We start from the raw sequence: 19,489 nt of genomic DNA, 5'->3' as shown, positions 1-19,489 counted from the left end.
GGCATGCTAGAGACAGGTGTTGGATCCTTCATCCTGAGCTAAAACCTAAGTTCTTAAGGGAGAATAAGGTTCCCCAAAAGGGTCTGAGTCAACTTAGAGAATGTCAAACTTCACAACCAATCATGCCGAGCTGATCAATTAATTTGTTGTTTATCTTCATAAAAAGCAGTTGCACATTGAGTGTGAAGAAGCTCATGTGTTTGAAGAAAAGAACCACACTGCCTTGCTCGGAAAATTTGCCAAATTTCTAGCTAGAAGTGATCGTGTTCCACATGGAGATGTTCCAAGTAATGCATTCTTAACTACCCTTAATGTTAGTAGTGAGCATGATTATTGGATTGTACATTCAGATGCCACGGATCACGTGAGCAACCAACTCACTAACCTGCATGATTTTAAAAAAATTGTCTAATTCATCTCAAGTGTCATTAGCCAATGGAAAAAGTGTTCCAGTTGTAGGGAAGGGAAAAATCAAACTGTTTTCAATCTTTATTGAGTCAGTAGCTCTTTATGTTTATGTTTCTTCTTTTCCTTTTCAGTTGTTATCAGTTAGAACCATCACAAACTCTCTAAATTTCCTAGCCATTTTCTTTCCTCATAATGTTATTTTTTAGGAGATTACCACCAAGAGGAAGATTTCAAGAAACCCAAGGCTTTTCAAGTTGTTCATGTGTATTTCAAGACCAACACCCTTGGCACCAACGGTTGGCACATCCTTCTGAGAAAGTGATCTCTTTTTTGTTCCCAAAGCTTTGTAAAGACAAGTTCCAGTATGATGTATGTCACTTGTCTAAGTTTGCCAGGTTACCTTTTGATCCCTCTGTGTCCAGGGCTAGTAATCACTTTGAAATCATACACTCTAATATTTGGGGTCCAATCCTTGAGCCCTTTGATGGATATAGGTATTTTGTAACCTTAGTTGATGATTTTACAAGGATCACTTGGTTATATCTTTTGAAATTCAAGAGTGAGCTTGCAAATGTTTTCCAAGATTTTCATAAACTTGTTGATACTCAATTCTCATCTAAAATTCAGATATTAAGGTCCAACAATGACACTGAATATATGTCTCAATACCTAAGAACTCATGGCATCTTACATCAAACATCTTGTGTTGGCACACCCCAACAAAATGGGGTTACTGAGAGAAAAAATCGAGACCTTAAGAAGACAAGGGCTCTTATGTTTCTTATGCATGTACCAAAAAACATTCTGGTCATAAGGAGTGCTTACATCCACCTACCTTATCAATAGATTTCCCAATAAGGTGTTATGTTTTCAAATCTCCTTATGAAGTATTGAAGGATAGAAAGGTTGACATTTCTCACTTAAAGGTATTTAGTTCCATATGATTTGTTCACATTCAATCACTTCACCGTGACAGGCTTGATCCTAAAGCAACTAAGTGTGTTTTTATAGGTTATTCCTCTACCCAAAAAGGATACAAATGCTACAATCTGGTCACTAAAAAACTTGTTGTCTCAAGGGATGTTAGATTTGATGAAAAAACTACTTATTTCTCAAGAAACCTGGGTGATGAAGGTCAGGGGGAGTTCTTGCATGACTTGTTCCTTTTGCCTAGTGTTCCTCTCTGCGAAGACAACTAGGTAGGGCATGATATCCTAGTTATGACCTTTGAGCCTACATTACATGTACCTGATCCACCACCTCAAGCTAAAATTCGAAGGAACCCTAGAAGAGCTCTCCAACCTCCAGTGACACTTCATGATTATGTTACTTACACTGCCAAGTATTCCCTCACAGACTTCGTCACTTATAAATATTTTTCACCCTCTCATGCATTTTTTTCTCAGTGCCTTAGATAATTCGTATGAACCACAAACATTTCAAGCAGCAAATGAGCATGAAATTTGGCAGACTGCTATGAAAGATGAGCTCGAAGCTCTCCATGATAATAAGACATGGAATGTTGTTAGACTACATAAAGGAAAGAATGCAGTAGGTAGTCGTTGGGTGTATAAAACCAAATACAACTCAAATAGGAATGTTGAAAGGCACAAGGCTCGTTTAGTGACACGTGGTTTCACTCAGACTTATGGTTTGGATTACAAAGAAACCTTTGCCCTAATTGCCAAAATGAACATAGTAAGAGTACTGTTGTTAGTTACCGTGAATCATTCTTGGCCTCTCTGTCAAATCACATCACCTGGTCAAAAACCCTATTTTCCTTATTAGTAAAGAAATTTTGGAGTTTGTTTACCTTATTATCAATATCTATTTCTTTTTTTCTTTTTTTTTTTTCTGTGGTGCAGGGAATACCTCAATCACTTGAGCAATGCACAACTTTGAAACTTCGCACAATCATCAGCAGCAACTTGAATAAAGCTTTTCCCTACTACTTGGGGTCGACTGTATGAATCCTAAAACACCATTGCACTATGTTCTGTGCCACATCTTCCATTAGATCTAAGTACTCCAAGTCTTTTCTTAGAGTCTATTCCAATGTCTTCTTAGGTCTTCCACTGCCCCTTCAGCCCTGAACCTCTGTCTTGTAATCACATCTTCTAACCAAAGCATCTGTAGGCCTTCGTTTCACATGCCCAAACCACCGTAACCAATTTTCTCTCATCTTTCCTTCAATTTTGACTGCTCCTCATTTATCTCGGATATCCTCATTCTTAATCTTATCTTTTCTCGTGTATCTATACATCTAACGAAGCATTCTCATCCCTGCTACACTCATTTTATTATGTGCTAATGCTCCACCGCCCAACATTTCGTGCCATAAAGCATTTCTAGCCTTATTACCATCTTATAAAATTTTCCCTTAAGCTTTAGTGGCATACGATGGTCGCATAACACACCTGATGCATTCTTCCAGTTCATCCATCCAACTTGTATTCTATGGTTGAGGTTTCCATCCAACTTTCCATTCTTTTGCAAGATAGATCCTAGGTAGCAAAAGCAGTCACTCTTTGGTACTTCCTAATCTCCAATCCTCACCCCTAACTCATTTGAGCCTCCGTTCACACAGAACTTGCACTCCATATACTTTGTCTTTGATCGATTTACGGAAAGATAGATTCCAACACTTTTGTCCAAGGGTTACTCATTCCTGAGTTTCATCTATCAACACTATATCATCTATGAAAAAAAATACACCAAGGAATATCATCTTGAATATGTCCTGTTAACTCATCCATTACAGATGCAAAAAGGTCCTTAAAGATGATCCTTGATGTAAGTCTACAGTTATGGGGAAGCTATCGGTTTGTCCATCATAAATTCTTACTGCAATCCTTGCTTCATATACATATCCTTTATAGCTTGGATAAATGCTACTCGTACTCTTTTCTTCTCCAAATCCTTTTTCATATATCTGTATATTTCCATTGATCTTCTTAAGAGATAGATTGCCTCCATGAACCTGAATTGGTTGTCCGAGACTCGTGTCTCTTGCCTCAGTCTATGCTCAATTACTCTTTCCCAGAGCTTCATTATATGACTCATTAACTTAATACCCCTATAGTTCATGTAATTTTGTACGTCGCCCTTATTCTTGTAGATAGGCACCAAAGTGCTTTTTTGCCACTCACTTGGCATCTTCTTCATTTTCAAAATCTTACTGAAAGAGTTTGTGAGCCAAGCTATACTCTCTTCCAAGACTTTCCATACTTTATTTGGTATATCATCTAAGCCCACTGCTTTTCTATGCTTTATTTTTTTCAAAGCTAAAACCACTTCTTCCTTCCTAATTCAACGGTATAAGGAGTAGTTTCTACATTCTTCTGAGTTACTCAACTCCCCTAAAAAAAATACTCATTTCATGTCCTCATTGAAAAGAGTATGAAAATAACCTATCCATCTGTGACCACATGATCGCAAGTCTAAAAATTCAAAGTAACAATGTCAGAGGAGCCTTTTTAGCCCATTTTGTATTCTTTGATTAGTAGCTTAAGAGGTTCGAGTCATAATAAGTGTGGTTAATGATTGATGGGCTATGTGCATGAGCACATGGTGCCCTGACTCGTGCAGTACACCATATAGCCTCTAGAAAGTTTATGCAACCAAAATGGTTATGGGTTGCAACATTCAAACCTGGGCTCTACGCCAGTCGAAGGAATAGTCGAAAAGTCGATTCGAAAATCATCTGAGGGTGGCTTTGAACTCTGACCTTAAGTACGACTACTTCTATCCTAGACCAACATACTTAGTCGAGCATGTTTTGCGAGTCCATGTGTTCGGCAGGTCCAAATGAGGCATCTAGACTAGGTAATCTCCAAAAGGAATTTCACATCAACGGAGCTCCAAAATGTGGAAATGCTTTGGGCCAAGTCAACCAAGGTAGTCTGATTATAAATGCTTAGGTTTAACGCAAAGGGTTTTACAAAAAGATTCCAAAGGTGTTTCCGACCTATATGTAAGCAACCAAGTCCCCACAGAACTTTCGTTTAAGATTCACTAGGGACGGGCATGCAATTGGACTAAAGGAATTAATCATCCCTTAGTGTCACATTGCATATATCAAAACCCTTAACTCTAAATGGGGGCCGAAAAAAAAAAAAAAAAGGAAAGAAAACGAGATAAAGGCTGGAGGCCATTCTAGAAAAAAGACGACACTTTCCCATCTTTAATTCGACCAATGCACCAAGGCAAGTGCATAGCAAACGATTTTCTATGGGTTTAATACCTGGTACTGGAGTAAGGTGGTACTTTGGCTATTATGGTGTGTATCTTTATGAACAATAAGTTAGGGAGATAATGTTCTTCCAAATCAACATTACTAGAGGAAGCTTCAAGCTTTGTCCTTGGCCCACAAGTTTACTCGTGTTCCACTCTATCACTCATTACTCTGAAATTTGTTTTCTTTAAAAATATTATCAAATTAAACCATATTCTACAATGTAGAAACAAGAGATGGAAAGTTCCAAGCACTTAATCACTTGGGTAAGAGTTATTTGAGCAACAAGCATAATCGTCAGTTCGTGCGATCTAGGAATTGGCAGGTGTTGCAAGTAATCACACTCCTAAGAGGATGTAATATTACTCCTATATTAAAAGGCCTCTTTCTCGACTTGTATAAATCCTTGCCAGCAAAGTTGCTGATTAACGTACTATAATTAAGGAAGCTCTTCACCAGCTTGGTGATGTTGCCATTTGACCACGCCTTATCGTCATCCTTGAGACTCAGGACTTCGACAACTCTTTCATCGAATATGGTCTTCAGGTTTATATCATATTTGAAGGTTAGAAGGGATGCATCAACTAGGGGTGGGCATAAAAATAACCAAACTGTAAAACCGCATCGAACCGTATGAAAATAAATCAAAATGAACCGTGTTGACTGGAAAAGTCAACTTTGAGTAAAAAACCGAACCGGACCGTTTCATACCGATTCCAGTTCTGCTTTCAAATGAACAAGAACCAGCCGAAACCGAACCGAACCGTTTTATTAATAATAAATTAATTAATTATATAAATACACACATGTTATGGTATAATAGATTGAAAATTTAGTTTCACCAAGTTGGAAAGCAGTGGATCCCATCCCAATTAGGGCTCACCCACCTCACCCTCACCCTCACCCTCACTCATGGCTCTCATCCCCCATTTCATACTTTTAGATTTCCATTCCTTCTTTACTCAGCCGAGTCGTCGCCCACCTCACTCACGGCCTCTCATCCAAAAATTTTGTTCTCCCTGGTATGGCCATTATAAATGTACTAATATTTGTTTGAACTAAATCATCAAACACGGTCCACCTTATTTTTGCTTTCTTAATGTTGATTTACATAGTTGCAATTTTGCTTTGGATTTGGCATGATGCATCCACTGAATTTACGAGATCTCATTTAGTAACTACTATTGTAGACTTCTAAAATATTGTTGCCATTTTGATTATTATTAATAGTGTCTGTTGTTCAGCTTTTACTTGATACCAGTTGGCTTGATATATCTTATTCCTTGCCAGGTTCAACTTTTGGATTAAGAACTTCCTAGAAACCTCTGTTCGAGATGAGGTAATGATTAATTTGATGTGTCAATGGAATTTCTTCTTAGCTTTTATTTAATGAAGTACTAATAAGTTTTCCTCTTTCTTTGGTTTTGTGTTTATTTCTCTTTCTTCACAGCCAACCAATGGAGGAAGATGTAAGTTATATTGCTTTTGAGCTTATCTTTGTTATGGCTCTCTTTGGTAGTTTCTCTATCTTTTCTCATATTTGAGATTAGGAATATGGTTGAGTTCTACTGGTTTTCCATTCTCTCCTTACCCAAAACCCTAGAAGAAAAATAAACAAGAGATGGCATATGTTTGACATTTACCTAATGTTGCCATCCTGATTCTAAGATTGTTATGTCTTTGTAATTTTACAGCAATCTCTGGTTTCTCTGTCACGATTACATTAAGAGGAACAGGCTTCAACTGCTTGGCATCACTCGCTTGTCGATCACCTCGTAAGCTTTCATACCTATAGCAGAGTTAACTACATTAGTTAATTACAACTTTTGATTTGGACTTATTGTAGAAACATAGTTGCAAAGGCATGGTAAAGAATAAAACCAATAACAAAAGTCTAGAATACTTGGAGTAGACATGGAACTGGAAAATAGAATGGTTGCAGGGGTCGTGTATCAGCATTTTTGGTCAATCAACTAGAAGAAAGCCTTTAGGTTGCACTTTCAATTGGATGTGTGCTTTATTCAATCATTTACATACTCAACACCCCAATACACGTATGAAGGGGAATAACCACTTGCATTTGTTTACGGATATTTAATATACTTAGTACTTGATTCTCTTGAGTCCATCGAATGAGTTTTGGGTGAAATCACCTGCCATTAAACAAGGCAGGTCATATGCCAAAGTAAAGACTAGAGAGTCTATATGACTGCTTTGTGTTTTTATGCATATTTCTTTTCATTCTCCTTTTGTTGACTTGGTGCCATTAATGAAAGACATTTGCATTAAAAAGAATATGTGTTATATGCAACTTTATATAATCAATTTTAGAAGATGTATTTGAATGCATGATGATTTGGTGTTCAAATAATTTAGTATTTGGAATTGTAAACCGGCGAAAACCGAATCGGAACCAGTGTAGACCAAACTGTAAAGTTCTAGTAATAAATTTAAACGGAACAGCACCGACCGAACCATTTATATTTTCCGGTTCCAGTTTAGGGGTGGAACTGCACCATGCCCACCCCTAGTATCAACCGTGACGCCGGGTGGAAGTGTGACAAGGATGGCAATGATGTCTAACACAGTCGGGCTTATTGGGCCAAAAGGAATAATCATCATATTGGTGGTCGGGCACCAAAGGCCGCCATCAGGAGTTCATAGTCCATGTTGATCTCAATGCTAAAGATCTTAATGGCATCGAATATGCCCAGACTCTTCCATGAGCTGTTGAAATGGGATTCCGTTTGGTTGAGCCATGTGACCCAAGTAGTTGAGGCCAAAGGCTAGGCCACCTAACGCTTGGTAACCTCTTACTTAGCCCAGTCGCTGCCTTGGAAAAGCGGTTCTATCATATTCTTCTTCATCTGTGAGGTAATTGAGTTTGGGATATAATCCTTGACCAGAGGGCAGAAGACTTGGTGGCTAGCATCATATTCATCACGATAACTAAATAGTTTTGTGGTTTAGTGATCGACGGAGCTTTTGATTCTTTGAAGCTTGTTGGAGATCTTTTGGCAATAAGAATAGGAGGTTTGAGTTTGAGTTGTTTAGAAAGGTTTAAGGATTGGATGAATTCTAGAAAATAGGTTAGATTTCTAGGAATTTGAAAGGTTGAATTCAAACGCGCAGAGTTTCTGGAGGCTTTTATACGCAAAACCTTCGGGAGTTTAGGGTTCTAATTTTTTATAATCAAGGAAATCTCGAGTGAACACAGGATTTAACGATGCCTTTAAGCTGCTTCATGCTGCCCAAGTGAACACGGGGCTGACGGGTCTCGATTTTCGAAGCGTGTCTATCAAGGATTGACACTTTGGTGGCCAGGTTGTCTTGAGAGTGCAGTGTATGGAATGAACAAAGGTGGAGAGACCCCATAAGCAAGGTTCTAAAAGACACTAGTCGGGCGGCAGGCTGAAGCCCAGTGCTTAGGCAGTTATGCGGCATCTAGGCGGACTAGGCGGATTTATGTAAATCCATTATATTTTGTGTAAATAAGTGTCTATTTATACTTAAAATATATATAATTTCATCATAAATTACAAAATAAAATGACATATATATCATGAAGTGTTAAAACATAATGAAAGTATGGGGTATAAGCATATAATGTGTGCTCATTAAAGTATTCAACAAGTCTCTTATAATTTATTGAAAGTTATGCATTTTCTGTCTAAGTGAGTCACAACTTAGGTGGGTCTGGCCGGGCTAGGTGGGTGCCTAAGCGGTGTAGGTGAGCGCCTCAGTAGGTCTAGTGCCCTTTCTTAATTTTCAAATGCCTCGACATTAATTAGGGTGGTGGCCAGCTGCCTAGCGCTTAGAAGGGGCCTAGGCAGTGCTAGGTGGGGATTTTTAGAACAGTGCCCATAAGAATTCGACGCATGGCAAAATTGTGTCAATTGAGGCAAAGTGGCGTGAACATATAAATCAATGCAATAAATGTTAATTAGTGGTTGGTTGAGAAGCATCTGTTTCTTCAACCTCTGGCCAGGTGTTCATGACTGAGGATTTGAGAAGTTAGGGAACAATGTTTTGAACCTGAAATATTGGGTTTAGGCCAAAATAGGATAACCTAGCTTGAGTAACTCTCAGCACAATAATAGATTTCTCAGGCTAAAGGTTAGTCAGCCCAAGTAATGATTTGGTCGAATCTTGGTAGAAGTAGGAACCATAGAGGATTGGATCTAGGAATGATTCGGCTAAGTCCTGATTCAATTGAAACTGCTAATGATTAGGATGGTTTTGATAAGACTTGAATCATTCCAACAATCAAAACATGACTGATCAAATAAGGGAAGTGAATTGAACACATAAGAGGACTAGGTTCAGAATCCTGGTTCAAGTTAAAGTGTCTGAGACAATGACCAAACTAGTTTTGGTTAGTGATGGGACAATATCAAGAATATACAAGTATATGCCAAATAGTCATAGTCTTGTTGAAACTTTACTTCGATATACGCAGTCATCATGAAATTCACCCCTATAAATAGAAGTTGTTTGGTGATATGGAGAAGACCTTCAACTCAACACATAAACACTCTGCACAAAACCTTGTTCTACATGGATCTTTCTCACACTCTAAGAAGTTACTAACTACCCTAACCACTTCGTTAACCCATCTTTAGTTTGGAGTAACAACTCTGCGTTGATAACCAGAGACATCTTCAGTTTGGATTAACAACACTGGAGCCGTAGAATTAGACGGTCAAGAAGTTTCCTTAGTTTGAATTAACAGCACTACTTCAAGTTCGGCTAATTACTTATCCAAGTCTCTACCAGTGAGGAGTCTTTGATTCTTTCATTGAAGAGGTCATCTCAATAACCTCTCGGTGAAGTGAGGTGTTATCAAGTTACTCGATGTTCCGCACATTGTAAGACGAACCTTATTTGAAATTCATAGTAAATTAGCAACCTTGGCTACAAGTTCTAGAACCCAGGTCGAGACGTGTTGCTTCCTCGATCGTGATCGCTCGAGCACAGAAGTTTGCAGTGCATTCGACCACCATATTTATCTTACTCACCGACCAAGCTCAGTCGCGAGTTAGCACACCCGCATTGACCAGAAGGATGTAGCTAGCTCTTAGTTGCTCGTGCACCATGTAGGCTTGGTATTTTTAAGGGCCAACAGAAGCATTAATCATTGCAGGTGACATTCCAACAAAAATTGTATATGATTACTTGTCTAAACATCCTAATGATAGTTAAGCATTAAGACATAGAAGATTGAAAATTCAAATCAAGCATGCATATAACATCGTAAGTAAATTGAAAGAATAAGTAAGCATGCTTTGAAAATTCAAAACAAGCAGGCTAAGGCTCGTAGCCTCGCCCTAGCAAATGAGAATTAATTTCACATCATCATAATTGAATATCAAAATATTATTAAGATGCAGGTTAGGAAAAACCCTTTTAGAACAAAGTACACCCCCAAAGCTCCATAAACCGCAAAGCAAAAGTTGCTTGAAGCCCTAAATCCTCAAACTCGGCTATAAATACGAAATTAATTAAACTATCATTACGTATCATTACTCATTGTAAAATCGAACATCCACAACATATCAGTACATCTCTACGAAAACACAACTAGTCACACTCTCCTCATATGGAGACTTACTCCATGTTCGGGTTCCATAATAACCAACGTATAAGCCGGGGAGTGTTGGTATTCTGGTGATAGTGAGAAGGAAAACTTGGACAGAATAAGTGACAGAATCACCTTCAACTCTGTCATGGCTAAGTGTTGGCCAGTACAGATACGAGCACCAACTCCAAATGGCATATAAGCCTGAGGAAACTTGCAAGCCCCAGCAATTCCATGCTCGAATCTTTTCGGATTGAATTCATGGGCATCGGGACCCCAGATATCAGGAAGTCGATGCACTATAGGAATTGGAATCTGAATGTTCGTTCCTTTGGGAATTAGAATGCCTTTCAGCTCAATGTCTTCCAAGGCTTCTCTTGCAACAACCGTTGATGGTGAGTACAGGCGCAATGTCTCTTGAATCACCATATTCAACTGCCATCATTTGTACAATTAGTTATGAATAAATTGCGTACCATTTTCGTAGAAAGAGTATCAAGTCGTATTACACAAAAATGTGTCGGGTAACATAGTACTTCCAGTACCAGAGTGTGTAGAACTTGTGTGCCCATGGGAATGCTGATATAAATTTTTTTTTGTCAAAGGAGTGCAGATATACATTTCATTCACACACACATATATTTATAGGGTTATTTGTTAGCGTATATGGTAAGTGACGTACTATTTTCATGTTTCGAAGCAAATCAGCATCTGGAATGCCATCCCTACAAAATTCAAGCACCTCAGCACGGGCACAAGTTTGCCAGTCTTGATGTGCAGCTAACAACATCAAGCTCCAAGACGCTGCTGTGGCAGTGGTTTCGTGGCCAGCAAAGTATATACTCTTGCAATTATCCACTATAAAACTATCCTGGGATATACCTGAAAATAGGCTAGGAGCGTCTTCATAATTTTTGGCCCCCTCGAGTATTATTTGCAGAAGATCCTTCTCACAAGTAGCCCCAGTACTGCGTTCCTTCGCAACCCTTAAAATCATAGCACGGATCTCTTTCTCTAGTCTCCATATCAGTCTGTTGTTTTTCGTTGGTAAGTGTCTGGCATTCATACATTTAACAAACCTTTAGTATGATACCGAGGAGGTATTTATTGACACCATTGTAAGCTTTTATGGAGCAAATGTATACAGAAAACTCTTTGTACCATATATATATAACTGGCTACAGCAATTTTTTCCATTTGTGGTATATGTATTATTAAATGCTTAAAGTATGATGAACATGAGCTTTCTTATATTGTTATATATAGATACCTCGCACCCGGTACACCAGTGTTTCCCTGGGACATGATCTTCTGAAGAGTTCTGAGCTTTAAAAATATTTCTTTCCCTTGTGAATAATTACTTCCAAACGACGTTCTTGATATAATATCGGCCGACAAGCTTCTCAAATCCTTATCAACTTCTAAGGCTGCACTTCCTCCTTCGTTTTCGATTTTACTCTCCCAAGATCTCAACATGGTGGTTGTGGAGTCCACCATCAAATCCACCATACCCTTAAAATTAAGCAGTCAATTTGGTGATTGCCGAATTAAACTTTGAAAGAGTAAATTCAATAATTCTAGTCAGAGGTTTAGTGGTCATTTACCTTAACCCTTTCAAAGTAGAACTCTGGACCAATAATTTTTTTTTGGTGCAACCAAATTGGACCATTTGACGCTATAATTCCTTGGCCGAACAGTGGCTTACGATCCTTAGATACGAAAGTAGGCCTCCCTAAGTTCAAAGATCTACACAAACAAACTTCCTTTACCATTTCTAAATCTGTTATGCTTAATTGCTGTATGCTTCCAGTTAAATATGTGAAGTTTGGCCCTGCCACCATTATATACTAAATAAGCATACCGAAGACAGCTGGAAAAGAGCGAAAACAAAAGGAAAGTCTGGTCACCTCCTTTTTGTTACTATTTAAAAAATAATAATAATATGGAAGAGCTGAGATAACCATTTTAAACAAAACCATCTACAGGTCTGCTTACATAGCAAACAATTGATAAGGTAACTACAAGACTGCTTATGTTACTTTTCGACCACTATGTTATTGTAAAATAAAGTACATAAACAGACTATGATGACAGAAATGGTCTACCATAGTCGTTTTGCCATTGCGCTAAATGAGGGAAAAGGGTTGAAGGCCAATCATGATCAATGGAAACATGCTGGTCTTTTGAGACACTGGTACTACTTGTTTCTGTAGCTGTTGACTTCTCCCTCATCACCTTGAGTTTGATGCTCTTCATGTCCGGGATATTGCCTAAGAGAATTGATGAAGGGGGAGGCCCTCTGATCCCTTGCTTTTGAAGCTTTGATCTTAGCCTCTTCGGCTTTAAGACCAAAGATTCATAGACATATAATACGAATAACACAAAGCCTCCCAGCAGTGCTGATACTATCATCTTTGTTGCTGCCATTGTTGCTTCTGGTTTCAATTATTTTGGCTCTTCTTTCTTTCTTTCTTTCTTCCTTCCTTATTTCCTTATTTGTACTTTTTTTTTAGCAATGGTATAGCATATTCTCTATTTCTTCCTTCTTCCCTTATTAGTTTCGACACCCCCATCCAAATCCGGCAGGCACCTATTTCTTTCGTAAGGTTTGGAAAGGACAAATAAATACTTGTTTGAAGGCCGGCAACCGTTAGCATCTTCTCTATTTCTTCCTTCTTCCCTTATTAGTTTCGGCAGCCCTCTTTTCACTAACTAAATACTTGTTTACATAATCGGACTATTTTAGGTTGACAAAATTCACATATTTTAAATTGGGAGCTATTATTTGCACTCAAAAATCTCGTTCTACACTCCTTATAAGTATATATTTTCATTCTAATTATAAAAATTTTGAAGTGCAAAATCAGATTTTTGAAGTATCAATAACACACTACTACATAACCATTTATTAGTGGCACTTTGATAACCGACAAAAAACATATATTATTGTCAGATATTAACAAAATCCTACAGAAAATGGATGCAGTCGTGGATATAATAAGCGACAGAATTGTCTGTGTTAGGAAATGAATTTTCTAACAGAAAATACTCTAAAACCGACAATAATTGTGTCGGCTATAACCGACAATAATTGTGTCGGCTATAACCGACAATCAATGCCAAATTACTATTGGATATTACCAATTAATGTCGATCCTAACCGCCAGAAAATTAAAAATACCGTCAAATTCACATCATCCTCCTGTCGATCCTAACCGACAGAAAAAATTTTAAAAAATAAAATCTACTATTTTCCGTCGGTCTCAACCGACAGAAAAATATTAATAATTAAAAAAAATACGAAACTTTCTGTTTGTTTTTTAAATTTTACATAATGAATTAAAAAAAAATTAATAAGTGAATAAAATAATCAAAGCTTGTAACAAACATAATATGCATTCAAATAGAAATTAACCTACTATAATGTCTTTTGAATCCACCATAACACATAAAGTAGACGTTAAATATAAATTAACTTACAATACAGTCATCAGAATCCGCCATAATACATAACTAGACAAAAAACATTTGTTCGACGTAGATAAAGTGTCAGACATATCCGTAAGGAAAACCAACAAACTATTCAATAGAACCCTAGCCTTCTGCCGAACCTCCTTGTGCTCCTGGCCTTCATCCAATCCTTCCTGTGATCCAAAGCCTTCTGCTAATCCTCCATGTGCTCCCAAATACCTTAGCACATCCCCATCAAAACTACCCGACAACAATCTAGAAAACAAACCCGGAGATAATCCACCATTGAAACCACCTGGAGAAATATGTGAGTCACCAGGAGAAGCTATCTGAGGTCGATATACTGGCATTGGATACTGCGGCTGAAACAACATATGTTGTTTGGGATATGCAGGCACAAGTGACTGACCAGAGGTCGAATGCTGTGATGCCCGAGGGCTGAGTGGTGGCCGCTGCAAATGTTGTGGAATAAGCAACATTAATATTTGTTGTTGTTGCATCAAGAACTACTGGTTCATCGCCTGCTACTGCTGGTTTACCTGCTCTTGCAAGGTCTTTGATTTCTCAAGCTCAGCCTTTACCTCCGCCACCTTTCTGGAGGCTTCTTCCTCCTTCCTCCTTAATTCGTTGTTCTCAACTACCACCTTGGCCAATGCACCTTTGGATGATTTCCTGGAAGACCTAACACCTGAAGAGCTTGCATATGACACCATCTCTAGTATCACCCCATGGCCATAACCTCAAACCCTATTTCTAGTCTTAGAACCCATCTGCTCAACATAAATTTGTGTTCTAACCTTAGAGGTGTCCTCTTCTCCAGACTCAACAATTGACTAAATTTGACTCTCCATAGATCTCTTGCAATATAATATTTAAACAAGGTTCATATAAACATAGATTTTGTGTTTAAATAATGTGTCATAATCTGAATAGAGTTACAAATCATTTACCCCTTTCTGTTGTGACGATTCATCAACCCAAGAGTCATCTTTCTGGGCATGGGTAGCTCGAAAAAAAGAGATGGGATCCGGCTCCTAACCATGCTTGTTCTTCTTTAAATATGTTAAAAGAGAATAACAAATACCCCCATATTATAAATAAAAAAATAAAAAACACTACATATATTACAAAATAGCAACACATACCAATTCCGAGCAAACGTTTTTGAACCAGTTGTATGGTTCATTGTTTTTAACTCCCGATTATACTTGTTTTTCTCTGCCACCTCTTGAAAAGTGTAAAAAAAAAAAAAAAAAAAAAAAAAACACCTTATATTTCAATACCAAATATCAAATCATTAATTTTTTACCTTTGTTTTAGGATTATCCCAATACTCTAACATCTCGACCCACTGACCACCATCCACACCAGAGGGAGGTTTTGTGCGCTCATGCTCTTGTCTTTTGGTGTAATACTCCGCTTTCAAACAATTATGATATTCCTTGTATGCATGATCCGCAACATGGAGAGTTATGTTACGAAGCACAAGCATTCTATCAAGGTCTTCATCAAGAAATACAATATTCCCCTATTTTCATAAAAACAAACATGTTAGTGTAGATCCGAAATATAGTCTCGATAGAAATATGATATTCCCCTACGTTCATTTTGTTCCTCCATAGAAATGGGTGGATGTGAAAATGGAAAAGGAAAGAGGAGTAAAAATGGGTAGAAGTGAGAATAGGAAGGAGTGAAAATGGGAAGGAAAAGAACGGCTGAATTGAAAATGGGAAAGAGAAGCTGATGTGAAAATGGGAAGTAGTTGAGGGTAATAAATATTGTCGGTTATATCTGATAGAAATTCAACTAAAATCACTAGGAAATTAAAATCCGACAAAGCTTTTATGTTTCTGTCAATACACTGCATTTATGTATGTCAGAACGGTGCAGTTATAGATGTCAGAGTAGTGTCGGTTATGATCGACAATATAGTAAATAGTGTCGGTTATATCTAACAACCCGATCAAAAAGCGCTTGCCTATTTAATATGCATGTCAGGTTTGTGTCGATTATAACCGACAAAAATATCAAAAAACCGCCACAAAATTTTCCTCCATTGATTTTTGTGCGCCTTTAATTTTTTTGAATCAAAGTCGCAGGAAATATCCCGTCCAAAATTTTGTTATGTTCGTGTCGGTTATATCCAACAGGGAATGACTAAAACATAAAATATAAATTTAAACCATGTGTTTTTAAATAACATTTTAAATTTTAGCACACAAACTAAAATATTTTAAATAAAAGTTACCTCACAAATTGAAATATAGTCTAATTAATACTTAAAAAGCATAAGGTAAATAATACAAGGAGAAATTAGGTTCACATCCTTCATTTTGCTACTACATTGATTAACATCCTATTCATTTTCAATTTTTGATTAAGGACCTTGGGTATTAATAACATCATTAATTATTTGAATAATAAAATATTTTTATTTTTAAATATATTCCTTTGTTACAATTAGTATATCTATATTTATGGCTAAATTTTTTATCATATATTTTTATTTTTAGTTTGTACCTATTTTTAATTTGCAAATATTTTTTAATTTGTACCAATTTTCTTTTCTTTTTTAATTTGTACCCATTTATTAGTTTCTTTTTGTGCCCATATTTTTTTAAAGTTTTATTTGTATCTGTACCCATATGTTTATCGTCACGTGACATTATATATTTAGTCAATGATAGAAAAATTACATATGGTATATTTATGTTTTATGGCTAAACTTTGTATCATATATTTATATTTTTAGTTTGTACCCACTTTTAATTTGCAACATTTTTTTAAAATTTGTAGTATTTTCTTTTTAGTTTTAATTTGTACCCATATATTAATTTCTTTTAGCACCCATATTTTTTAAAATTTCATTTGTATTCATAATTTTTTAATCTTTTATTTGTACCCTAATTTATTAATAATGTACCCATTCTTCTTTATTAATGTACCACTTTATTATATGTGAAATGTATCAATTTTTTTGCAAAATGTACCAATTTTTTTAACACTATGGATACATTCTTTTGCCATTTATTATTTCTTATTGTTACATAGTTTATATCTATTTATTCAATCAAAATGTTTGAATTTTTTTATTGTAACCGTTTCTAATAGTATTATAATGAGGGACTTTAAATTTATAGGATTATAAATCTCATAAAATATCAAACAATTCATGTCAAAACTATAAAAATAAAAATATTAATAGTAATATAATGAGGTGTACAAAGTCAAGGGACTTTGATCAAACTTTGAAAACCATTAAGGTTTTAGTCAAAGAATATTAAGGATTAGAGACCACATCCAAACTATCCCATAATACAACTATTCCATTTCATCTTCTGTTAGGTCATCATCGTCATTGACAAAATAAGGGAACTGGGTAGGCAATGGTAATACTTCGTGAAAAGGAGTCTCTTCCACGCCAACCCTTGTATGCAAATTTTCATTGTCAAGTACACGATCATCCAAATCAGGTATGGCACAGTCATCAAGTGCATCATTATCCTCTAATACGTCAAACAAATCTCTCGGCTGCGTTCGAACAACAACATGCCAATCTTTTTCAATTGTGTCCTCCACGTAAAATGCTTGTAATGCTTGTGAAGCTAATATGAAATGATCCTCTTTAAATCTCAATCGATTGAAGTGTACTAAAGTAAATCCATATTGATCGGTCTTCATACCTCTTGGACTTTCATTATTAACCCATTTACACTTAAACAACATCACAGCTTGACCCCTGTCTCCTGCTTCAGTAGGACCACAATATCTAACCTCGAACATGTCTATGACTTTGCCATAACAATTCACTTGCCCAATTGCACCAGGGATATTTACAGGTACAAAGACACCACAATTTTGATTCTTATGCTTATCGTCCACAGATTTTGTACGAAATCTGAACCCATGAATAATGTGACTTTTATATTTCGTCACAACCCTACTAGGATAATTGGCTAGCCAGCAAGTCTTTAGATATCAAGATGTCATTAGCATGACATCTTAAATAAATCTGTAATAAGTAAAAGGATAAAAGTTGACACAACAAATATAAACACGTCATAATTAAAATGTAAAAAGAAAAATTAAAAAAAAAAAGTAATAATGTGACCGTTATATTAATTCACATGTTGCTTGAACCATTCTGGAAATTCTTTCTTGCTTAGCTCCTTGATTTGTCGCACAGTCAGCCTTGCTCGACGATGTTGATTTTTCAAGAATTCCTCATGTTGCCTAGCCAATCAAGTCCAAATATGCTTAACTAATTTTTCAAAGTAAAGAAAATTGATAAAACATTAAGAGGTATGACTAGATGTTCTTACCTTCTAAATGGGTTGACCTCATCACAATTATTTAGAATGTATCTATAGAATTGATCAAGAACATTTAACTCGAGCTCCACATTTTCTCCTGAACCCATATAACATCCTTTAGAGTAAAAAATTGATAACCCACCAGATACTCCACGTCCAATATCATCTTCATTTTGACCTCTACAAGTGCGACGAGACTCGACATCTCTAAGATACATGGAACAAAAGGACAAGCACTCATCCACCAAATTTGCTTCAGTAATAGAACCTTCAAAATGACCTTTATTATGAACATAACGCTTCAGTTTTTGCAAATACCTATAATTATAATACAAAACACAAATTATTATAATTACTAATAAAAATTATCATTATAAATTAACAAATTTTATAAAGATTTTTTAATTACCATTCAATTAGATACATCCATCTATATTGAACAGGCCCTACAATAGCTGCTTCATCTGCCAAGTGAACTGGGAGGTGCATCATTACATCAAAAAATGTAGGCGGGAATATCTTCTCCAATTGACATAATGACAAGGTAATTCTTGAATTCAATTGCTTGAAACCTTCCTCGGACTCCTTGCTACACAATTGTCTGAAAATTGCACTTAACTTTAATAATATCATAGTAACAGATTTAGGCAAAACCGCATGTATTGCAAGCAGGAGTAATTGCTGCATTAAAACATGGCAATCGTGGCTTTTCAATCCATGTATTTTTCATTCATTCACATGCACACATCACGACAAATTTGATGAATATCCATCGGGAACCCGAATAATAGACAACACTTCACAAAATGCAGTTTTTTCTTTTCTTTTCAACGTGAACAATGCTAGAGGTCGAAATGTTCCCTACGTGGATGTTGTCCATGTCTTATGTTCAAGATTTCAAGATCTGCACGTGCAGCCAATCCATCCTTAGACTTTTTATCTATATCTAACAATGTTCCCACTATATTGTCACATATATTTTTTTCAATATGCATAACATCAAGATTGTGTCTAATCAACAGATGCATCCAATAAGGTAGTTCATAAAAAATAGATTTCTTCTTCCACTGACTCTTACTACTTGTACTGCTCTCAGTTCGTTTTCTGCATTGCCCAAGCGAAGCATCTTTCTTTGGTTTTCCAAATGTAAATCTCAAAGTACAAAGTTCTTCAAGACATTGTAAACCAGTCCACTGCCTTGGTGCACTACGATGCTCTTGCCAACCATTAAAAGATGTGGTTTGCCTTCGAAACCTATGATCAACAAGAAGAAAGCGTTGATGCCCCAAATAGCAAATCTTACGACTCGCCGGCAAGTAAATAGATTCTTTATCATGCATGCAATGTGGACATGCTTTATATCCATGTGTACTTCATCTTGATAACATTCCATAAGCCGGAAAATCACTTATAGTCCATAAGATGGCAGCCTTCATCGTAAAATTTTGGTTGTACTACGCATCATAAGTAGAAGTGCCCACCTCC

General features: G+C 36.6%; 1 protein-coding gene across 1 annotated transcript; it reads right to left on the bottom strand.

Annotated features, from left to right (window-relative positions):
• Positions 1–10,000: 10,000 nt before the first annotated feature.
• On the bottom strand, positions 10,001–12,745 carry LOC148698474 (cytochrome P450 714C2-like). The gene is made up of 5 exons (XM_088677067.1): positions 12,326–12,745; positions 11,825–12,051; positions 11,491–11,732; positions 10,903–11,275; positions 10,001–10,655 (listed from the first exon to the last, which is right to left on the bottom strand). The coding sequence occupies exons 1-5, from the start codon at positions 12,645–12,647 to the stop codon at positions 10,227–10,229; spliced, it is 1,593 nt and encodes a 530-aa protein (XP_088533193.1). The 5' UTR covers positions 12,648–12,745; the 3' UTR covers positions 10,001–10,226.
• Between the last annotated feature and the right edge of the window lie 6,744 nt (positions 12,746–19,489).

This window comes from Pyrus communis, chromosome 2 (genome assembly GCF_041283825.1).
Source record: "Pyrus communis isolate YQ-2024b chromosome 2, ASM4128382v1, whole genome shotgun sequence".
Classification (NCBI taxonomy): Eukaryota; Viridiplantae; Streptophyta; class Magnoliopsida; order Rosales; family Rosaceae; genus Pyrus; species Pyrus communis.
Note: the sequence above shows the minus strand (reverse complement) of the source record. Positions and strands in the feature narration are given on the sequence as shown.